Source organism: Oncorhynchus masou, chromosome 9 (assembly GCF_036934945.1).
Source record: "Oncorhynchus masou masou isolate Uvic2021 chromosome 9, UVic_Omas_1.1, whole genome shotgun sequence".
Taxonomy (NCBI): Eukaryota; Metazoa; Chordata; class Actinopteri; order Salmoniformes; family Salmonidae; genus Oncorhynchus; species Oncorhynchus masou.
In genome coordinates this window covers 44895403-44905417 of record NC_088220.1, presented here as the reverse complement: position 1 = coordinate 44905417, position 10015 = coordinate 44895403, and the positions used below count along the sequence as shown (strand labels likewise).

Sequence of the window (10015 nt, the reverse complement as noted above, 5' to 3'; positions counted from 1 at the left end):
CTCGTGTCAGCTTAATCTACAAATCACAGCTCTCATTGAATGTTCAGGTAGAATTTAATTGCACCGCATACAGGTGGAGTAGGCAAATTCCAGAATGAGTCTTAACAAACCAACCACAGTTTTATGGCTTGGATCTTAAACATTCAGACAAAGGGATATTACAGTAGTTCTTTGTAAACATGAGTATCATTGACATAACACTCCAAATAATGAATACAGTGAAATACTCAAACAAAATGCTGACAGGGTTAAGCTTCCTCCATACTTAATTTTCAGCTACCCTTGTGTGCCACACAAATAACTTTCAACAACAGCCAATATTATACTGTGGTGGTTTTCAATTGGGACCTGATTGTAGCTAGCTGCCTTACAGAAATAACTCATTATTGGCGAGTGAACTTTATCAAAAATGATTGTCTGATCTTCAAGCAAACATTTTTGCATAGATTTGCTTCTCTTTCTCCTTTTCCTCCTTCACTTTCAACTGGACTCTCTTCATCTCGTTTCCAATCGCTGTCAAAGGATGAACAAGTAAATTCACTTGTCAGGCAAGGAAAACAACCTATCACAACGAAATGGCAAAACTGTTGCATGTCATGAAGGGGTTTTGTAAATAAGTTACTTTGAGCATCATACTGCTCTCACTATTGACCATTTATTCTAAGTTCTAGTTAGTCTTTAGAATATGGCTACATTTACACAGGCAGCTCAATTATTAATATTTTTTCCACTAATTGGGCAATAGATTATCCTTGGGCTGCCTGTGTAAATGCTGCCATAAGGACACAAATGATCCCCTGGATTGATTGTTACCATAAAGAAGCAGTACCAACCTTTGTCCTCTGGTGCTATTTCTTGAGCTTTCTTCAGATCACTCTGCAAAAGGTGAGAAATATTTTAGAGTTGACAGACAAGTCAAACTCCAATGATCCAGCTATTGACCACTTCCTCCAATTCCAGATTTAAAGCTGGAATCCTCAGTTGCTACATCCATTTTTGGACTTACAAATGAATATTTCATTCTTGAAGAATATCATTTATAAATGCCTCATGAGCTTAGTTCAATAGTCGTACCCCATCAGAACCCAAAATACATACTTGTTTTACACCAATGTAAAACACTGTATAGCGTCAGAACATGGTTAAAATGACGATATAATGGATGGTCAGTCCGTATTTGAGTGGTTACATTTCTCCAGGCCCATTCCTCAGTTTTATACCAATACACAGGCCGGGTGACCATTGTTTCGCCCCAACTCTTTGGAAGCAATGTTTTAGTGCAAATAAACCCATATGAATCGGTGGAGTAAAATATCCTTGTCGCATGGGTTCCAGTCCAGAAAGCCCATTTTTGTTAGGCTGGGACAAATGGTTCACATTCTGAAGTCATGATTGGTATGATAAGAGTGTATATCAACTTTTTCTTTACCATAGCTTTACTGTACTCCTTCAGTCCCTGCCAGGCCTGGGCCCTCCTGAACAGAGCTTTAGTGTTTTTCTGGTTCAACTCCAGTGCCTAAAAAAACAACAAGCAAACATACATAAATCAGACTAAATAGTGACTGTACTTCTCAGTGTTTCTTTCCCTTCCTAATCAAATTATACTTGTCACATGCGCCGAATACAACAGGTGTAGACCAAACTGTGAAATGCTTACTGACAAGCCCTTAACCAACAATGCAGTTTTCAGAAAATAGAGTTAAGAAAAATAAAGGTACACAATAACATTGAGGCTATATACAGGTGGTACCGGTAAAAGGTCAATGTGCGGGGATAGAGGTTAGTCAAGGTAATATGGACATGTAGGTAGGGGTAAAGTGACTATGCATAGATAATAAACAGCGAGTAGCAGCAGTGCAAATAGTCCAACTGGCCATTTGATTAATTGTTCAGCAGTCTTATGGCTTGGGCTTAGAAGCTGTTAAGGAGCCTTTTGGACATAGATTTGGCACTCCGGTACCGCTTGCCATGCGGTAGCAGAGAGAACAGTCTATGACAAAAAGAATTGACCTTCCTCTGACCCAGCCAAGTATATAGGTCATGGATGGCAGGAAGCTTGGCCCCAGTGATGTAAGCACTACCCTCTGTAGCAGTTGCTATACCAGAAGGTGATGCAACCGGTCAGGATGCTCTCGATGGTGCAGCTGTAGAACATTTTGAGGATCTGGGGACCCATGCCGGCTCTTTTCAGTCTTCTGAGGGGGAAAGGCATTGTCGTGCCCTATTCACGACTTTCTAGGTGTGTTTGGACATGATAGTTTGTTGGTGACGTGGACACCAAGGAACTTGAAACTCTCGACCTGCTCCACTACAGCCCCGCCGATGTGAATGGGGGCCTGTTCAGCCCACCTTTTCCTGTAGTCCACAATCATCTCCTTAGTCTTGGTTACGTTGAGGGAGAGGTTGTTGTCCTGGCACCACACTGTCAGGCCTCTGACCTCCTCCCTATAGAGACTGTCTCATTGTCGGTGGTCAGGACTACCACCGTTGTGTCGTCAGCAAAGTTAATGGTGTTGATGTCATGGACGAATAGGGAGTACAAGAGGAAACTAAGCACGCATCCCTGAGTGTCCCCCATGTTGAGAATCAGCGTGGCAGATGTGTTGTTGCCTATCGTTACCACCTGGGAACGGCCCTTCAGGAAGTCCAGGATCCAGTTGCAAAGGGATCCAGTTTAGTCCCTGGGTCCTTAGCTTAGTAATGAGCATGGAGGGCACTATGGTGTTGAACGCTGAGCTGTAATCAATGAACAGCATTCTCACATAGGTGTTCCTTTTATCCAGGTGGGAAAGGGCAGTGTGGAGTGTGACTGCGTCATCTGTGGGTTTCCGTGATGATATTGTTGATGTGAGCCATGCGGGGCAGTAGTCATTGAGGTAGGTTACTTTCTTGGAAACGGGCTATGGTGGTCTGCTTGAAACATGTACAGTTGAAGTCAGATGTTTACATACACTTATGTTGGAGTCATTAAAACTTGTTTATCAACCACTCCACAAATGTCTTGTTAACAACCTAGTTTTGGCAAGTCAGAACATCTACTTTGTGCATGACAAGTAATTTTTCCAACAATTGTTTACAGATGGATTATTTAACTTATTATTCACTGTATCACAATTCCAGTGGGTCAGAAGTGTACATTCACTAAGTTGACTGTGCCTTTAAACAGCTTAGAAAATTCCAGAAAATTATGGCTTTAGAAGCTTCTGATAGGCTAATTGACATCATTTGAGTCAATTGGAGGTGTACCTGTGGATGTATTTCAAGGCCTACCTTCAAACTCAGTGCCTCTTTGCTTGACATCATGGGAAAATCTAAAGAAATCAGCCAAGACCCCATAAAAAAATTGTAGACCTCCACAAGTCTGGTTCATCCTTGAGAGCAATTTCCAAACGCCTGAAGGTACCACGTCCATCTGCACACACGTCACGTTAGCTAATGAGCCAACCAGCTAACGTTAGCTAGTTAAACAACAATGAATTAGTGCCAAATCATGTTGTTACTACCCTGCATGAATCTGCTGAGAGCTAACCAACCAGGTTCAAATGATAGCTAGCTAACATTAGGCTCTAACTAGCAAAGCAAACAGTTCTGGGATACAAATAATAATGTCATACACGTAACGTTAGCTAGGGAGTCAGCCAGCTAAGTGTACTGTTAGCTAGCTAACTAACATAACTTGAAATGAAACCACTTGGTCAAAATTAGACACGTGTAATATCTGAAAATCTATCTTATACATCATCATGCATGATGGATGCGTCTCCCTGTCACAGATGCTATGCCAAGGTTTCCCTTAGTTTGAAGATGTAATCCGGAGTTGTTTCTCCATCTCTTTAGCTATCATATTCTTAATTCCACTGATTTCAAAACTTGATCCTCTAGAAAGTGGAGAGCAACACTTAAACAGCTCCACTACACATTGTTATAAAAAGCCGCGTTCGACAGGATTACCAACACAGACTGACCAGCTCAAATAGACAAAAGCCTTCTATATGGCAGACCAATCCAAACTCCTCTCTCGGCAAGTTCAGCCCACTCATCTCAGACAATCATGGCGAGTGTGAAGGTTTTTTCTTCTTCTGTGGCTTAACCAACAAGGCTAGTAATTTAACAATTTTATTCATATTTACAGATGGCATACAAGTATATTATTAAGGCACATGACAATTGATGTTGCAGAAGGCATTTCTGCCAAAAAACGCAATTTGGTAAATAAAATAACTTTAAAATGGCTCTCCTGGCCTCCCGGGTGGCGCAGTGGTTAAGGGCGCTGTACTGCAGCGCCAGCTGTGCCATCAGAGACTCTTTGGTTCGCTCCCGGTTCCCCGGGTTAAGGAGGGGTTGGCCGGTAGGGATGTCCTTGTCTCATTGCGCACCAGCGACTCCTGTGGCGGGCCGGGCGCAGTGCGCGCTAACCAAGGTTGCCAGGTGCACAGTGTTTCCTCCGACACATTGGTGCGGCTGGCTTCCGGGTTGGATGCGCGCTTGGTTGGGTTGTGTATCGGAGGACGCATGACTTTCAACCTTCGTCTCTCCCGAGCCCGTACGGGAGTTGTAGCGATGAGACAAGCTACTAAAAACAATTGGATACCACAAAATTGGGGAGAAAACAGGGCAAACATTTTTTTTTTTTTTTTTTTAAATGGCTCTCCTGTGAAGTTGTGACTTGCGACATACGCCTAGTTTCCTGAAACAGGTCACAATTGGTTTGGAGCAAGTAAAACGGCAGCCATCCCCCCGGCGCCATAAATACTGAATAAGAATGTTTATCTACAGATTTAACTAGAAATATTATGGTACTCTACAAAAACATATCCTCAGTTGCATTCACAATGAGTTCCATAAAGACTTTTATAGTGCTGACCACGAATGGCCTTTGAATCTTTGCCACTAATAAACAGTTGTACCGTAGTCGAGTGGTGGAAGTGTGATGGGGCTGGCATCTAGGATTTCAGCTGGCCTAAAATATTTTTCTTGCAATTTTAAATTGTTTGCATAATTTCTAATCCACTTTATTTAAAAAAAGAAATCCCATAACCATACCACATCTCCTGTGACTGAGTAGGTCTGACACCAATTATTCGACGGGTCAATTGCTTGGTCGATACGCTGTTGGTCGTCCAAGATTTTTTGGGTTGAGCAGTAACATATATATATATATATATATTTAGGGCACACGAGAAACCTGTCTTATTCGTGCCAATTGAAGTGAACGAATCCATTGCGTAGGCCTAGGGGATGGCACAGTCCAAGAAGGGGTGTGGCTGCACAATGCACGTCTCTCTCCAGAATGCGCTCTCTCCCACCAATTTGTGCACATTCATTGTTTTATAACTTCATTGTGTGAATTGTTTGCTTTCGATTGTTAGTGTCTCAAGTTACCATTACATATATCACCGGTATTACATTTACCATTAATTCCTAATCTACAATGTTTGGTTGGTTACGGTTATGTCTGTTAAGGCATTCAATATATTATTCCAGTCTTTAACCGTTCTCATTGTAGGAGTGGACATGTTGTTTGCAGAGTAAACAACCTATGCTACACTTGTGAAAAACAAACATTTTTGTCTGCACAGGACTGTGCAATGCCCCCATGTTTGGCCTAAATTACTTACCTCGTCACAGCTGTCCATAGCTTCCTGCCAGAGCTGCATCTTCAGTTTACAGGCAGCGGTGTTGAGAATGCAGCTCACCGCCGTGGGCTCCAGCTTCGCCTGGGCTTTCTCAATCTCCTGCTCATCACCGGCAACTGCCAGATACCTGGCAAGTGACACGTTTCACCATTCAGTCCTTTGCTAGGCTGGTCCCAGATCGGTTTGTGCCATTTGGATAACTCCTATAGTCATTGTGCATTCAAATGCATGTCATGCTGTGACACAAGCAGGCCTAGTACACACACACACACACACAGTAAATCACAGTGCGAGTGGAGTGAACCCTGGACAACATTTCACCTGAGAGCTTTGGAGTACTTCTTGATTGCAGACTGCCAGTCTTGGTTCTTGAAAAAGTTGTTCCCAATATTCTTAATATCCTCAGCAACACATAGGACTATGTCAACCTAACCAAAAAAACAAACAAGTATGAGACTTTTATGCTATTTTCACAATCAGTGCTGCATCAGCATTTCATAATCACAGAAATTCATAGTTCATGTCACACTTCATTTTGACTAAATAAATCAATCCACATAATAGGGGTGTGAACATTTAAACTAAATCGGGATCCTTAACGTTAACACCCCTAACCAAAAAAGAATACAAAATCCATAAAATTAAAATCACAGTGCAGTTATCACAAAGCATATTATTTTCCTAGTCATAGCCTAACTAGACAATAGGCTATAAAGGCCTGGAGAAAGTTGTGTAATTTAAATAGAACCAGAGAGGAAGAGGCTAACTTTCTGCAATTTTTTGTGAATGTGCGGTTCTTTCAGCCTGCCTCCTCCACTCTCGCACACTGGCTCACCTGCTCTTTGCAAATGAAGAACATCATAACCTACTGAAGTTGCGAGACATTGCAAGCCAAGACATTGCGAAATGCAGCATTCCATTGCAAGATACACCTTTTAATTGCCTCTAGATAGGCCTAGTGCACGGTTCTGAATGTCTAGCTAGTGGCCGACCTGCCTGTACTGTGCCCCTCCCCTCTCTCGCTAGCTCACTATGAAAGACAAGTGTTTTTGTTCTCTGCATCTAATCTGTCTCCTCCGTTCCAAAAAATACAGAATCTTTGTAGTCGATTCCAAGCGGAAATCCAATCTTGACACTCAGAAATGGGAGTCGACGTGCAAGGAGTTGAGGACAGTATTATTTTAGAGTAGAATCTCCGCCACTACATTATTGTCGTTAACAGTTGGGGAAAAGGCAGAGAAAGGCAAGCGACAGCAGCAAAGTCCTATATGGCAACACTTTTAGAAGTTAAATGAGAAGGAAATGCAAACATTGCGAGGTGGAATCGAGGTACAGTAATACAGGTGCAACCAGTGTTTCCCCTACATAAATTTAGCAGAGGCAGCCCGCCACTCCAAAAGATATGAAGAGGCGTTATAATTTCCGTGATTGTAAAATGTCAGTGTAAACTAAAAACAGATATAAAGTATGTGGAAAAGATAATGGAGCTATATTATATATTTTTTTCATAAGATCACCTTTTGAGACTGACAATAACCAAAATAAAAAATAGAACGTCAGCATGGGTATCTTCAGAGAAGCGTTTAGAGAGAAAATGAGGTAGGACTACTAACATCTTTTAAATCAACGTCGGCGTCCTCTGGGTAGTCTGGATGGGTGTCCCCTGAGCCGTCGTTCGGGGCTACTCCCCAGTTGTCTCCATGTTTATGCTCACCACACTCTGCAATGACACAGGGCTATGGGGAAAGAACCAAGAGCAAAACTGTAAATACACGATGAGCATTTCACAAGTGTCACACACTACAGAAAAATACTAGGTAATCTACCTGCTGCAAGGCAAAACATACAGCTTGCTGCTGCGTTAATGTTACTGAATGTAGCAATGGAGTGGTAGTTATACTCATTGATTGACCTTGAGAGGTGTGTCCTCGTTAGTCTCTATGGCCTCCAGTGTTTTCACCAGCCCTAACCCCTTCAAGACTTGTCCAAAGACAACGTGTTTGCCATCTAGATGAGCAGTGGGCACAGTGGTGATGAAGAACTGGGAGCCATTGGTGGCGGGTCCAGAATTGGCCATACTCAGCAAGCCCTCTTTGTCGTGCTGGAGAGGACACAGACACCCACATGTTAATTCAATGATGACCAAGAAAACATAAATAATTTGTCATGCTAAGGGCCAGGAGTTATTCATATGACTAAAGCCCAGACTTTATACTGGTCAAGAAAATCTCCTATATTATTCCAAGTCATTATGAAAATCCTTACCTTGTAATGGAAGTTCTCATCTTCAAACTTCTCCCCATAGATGCTCTCCCCTCCAGTGCCGTTCTGATTGGAGAAATCTCCTCCCTGGATCATGAACTGCTTGATAACTTAAATTGATTGACAGCGTACATGTTTGTGGTCATTATTGATCTTACTGCAGTTTGTAACCATAAAATGGATGTACTACCGCAATATAGATGTGATCTATATATAGTTTTGGTGATTTCTGGTATATCATCAAGCTAAATCACAACACATTTTTGGACTCATTCAGCAGTCTTTACCTGATTAAGTACAATAGCACTGGAAATTAATGTTTACAATTCTATTTATAGTCCAAAAATGTAATTAGAAAATTATGCCGTTGCTGCTTCCTCCTGTTGACAAAACATTGATAAATAGCCCATATTGATCATCATAAACTGGGTGGTTGAGCCCTGAATTCTGATTATGGTCTGATATACCATGTCATTCAGCCATACAACGGGTATGACACAATTTTTAGTTTTACTGCTCTAATTGCATTGGTAACCAGTTTATAATAGCAATAAAGGCTAATTTGGTGTTTGTAATATATGGCCAATATACCACGTCTAAGGACTGTGTCCAGGCACTCCGAGTTGCGTCGTGCTACAGAACAGCCCTTAGCATTAGTATATTATCCATATACCACACTTCCTCAGGCCTTATTGCTTAACTAGACCGGCTGTAAGCAAGCAGGTACGATCTGCTGGCTAACAAACAGTGGAAATGCACAATACTTACTCCTGTGGAAAGGACATCCTTTGAAATGGAGTGGTTTTCCTGTGGTTTTGCCAGTTCCCTTCTCTCCAGTACAGAGTGCTCGAAAGTTTTCAGCGGTTTTGGGGACAACGTCAGCAAACAGCTCGAACACGATTCGGCCAACTGGTGAGAACATAGCATGACATTATGTGGATAGTTGGTCTTTAAAAAATGCAATTTCAAATTAGATGTAACTCAAAAACAAGCCTTTTAGTCCTCAACTAGCTAATCTGGTAGACACTGGAGTGTTGAATATTTACGAAAAACATGACAGCACGTGCTTGTTGCTTCGAATGGAACGTTAATGTATCAGGCGAATGGATATTCACAAATTAGACTAACTTGTTATATTTAGACAGTAAAAAATAGCTAACAATACAAGTACCTAAATGGTTTAAAATAGCATAGGAATTACAAATGTGTACTTTAATATACATTGGTCGCTGTAACGTTAATTTAAGATCATGCTAGCTAGCATGAATGTGCTTTTTCTAGAAACCACCCGGCGCTGCTAGCTTGCCATTAGCCTAGCGTGTCCAGTTAAATGACTAACAGCGCTTTATTGAAAATATCCTAACCTCTTTCACCACCAATGTCTACATCAAAGAAGACACGGGGGTTTTCTTTGTTTGAAGGCTTGGTCACGGGTGTTGCGTTAGACATTTCTAAAATTCTAAACGTCAGCTCGCTAAAGTTACTTCCACAATACTCCTAGTTATCAGCGACTCGTCAGCAACACTCAAAATGAACTTCCGGGTCACGGAATTTCCGAAAAATTACAAATAAAAGCCCCCTCACGTAATAGTACAAAAGTGTCATTAACCTGTATTTATTTATGAAACATTGTCTACACATTAATAATGATGAATATTTGTTCATATTTAAGTGATATTTGCATTTAATGTGGGTTTTAAAACATGTTCCAAGGTAAAATGAATGCCCCCAACGCAGTACTCTTATGGAGAGAAAACTATTCTAGGTGCTGAAGTAAAAGTGGGGTTAGGATTCCTCACTAGGATCTGTATGGTGTTCCTTCATGCGGGACTGAGGTCTTTATGGCCAGCAATACTTTATACTCCATTAATGAAATAAACTGTTGGCCTACAATTGACATATTGGCTTAAAGAGAAAACAATTCTCGGTGCCGAAGTAAAAGCGGGGTTGGGATTACTCACTACTTTTAAAAATGTATTTAACCTTTATTTAACTTGGCAAGTCAGTTAAGAACAAATTCTTATTTACAATGACGGCCTACCCCGGCCAAACCTGGACGACGCTGGGCCAATTGTGCGCCGCTCTATGGGAATCTCAGTTACGGCCGGATGTGATGC

General features: G+C 41.5%; 1 protein-coding gene across 1 annotated transcript; it reads right to left on the bottom strand.

The window, feature by feature from the left end:
• Positions 1 to 35: 35 nt before the first annotated feature.
• Positions 36 to 9434, bottom strand: ppid (peptidylprolyl isomerase D). Its single transcript, XM_064974113.1, has 10 exons — positions 9263 to 9434; positions 8667 to 8807; positions 7902 to 8008; positions 7549 to 7737; positions 7250 to 7372; positions 5958 to 6064; positions 5619 to 5763; positions 1430 to 1516; positions 834 to 876; positions 36 to 513 (listed from the first exon to the last, which is right to left on the bottom strand). The coding sequence occupies exons 1-10, from the start codon at positions 9345 to 9347 to the stop codon at positions 425 to 427; spliced, it is 1116 nt and encodes a 371-aa protein (XP_064830185.1). The 5' UTR covers positions 9348 to 9434; the 3' UTR covers positions 36 to 424.
• Positions 9435 to 10015: the final 581 nt, after the last annotated feature.

Coding starts and splice junctions, on each gene's coding strand:
- ppid (XM_064974113.1), bottom strand. CDS start 9,347: ATGTCTAACGCAACACCCGTGACCAAGCCTTCAAACAAAGAAAACCCC. Junction 8,808..9,262: donor AGACATTGGTGGTGAAAGAG/GTTAGGATATTT, acceptor TGTTCTCACCAG/TTGGCCGAATCGTGTTCGAG. Junction 8,009..8,666: donor AGGATGTCCTTTCCACAGGA/GTAAGTATTGTG, acceptor AATCAATTTAAG/TTATCAAGCAGTTCATGATC.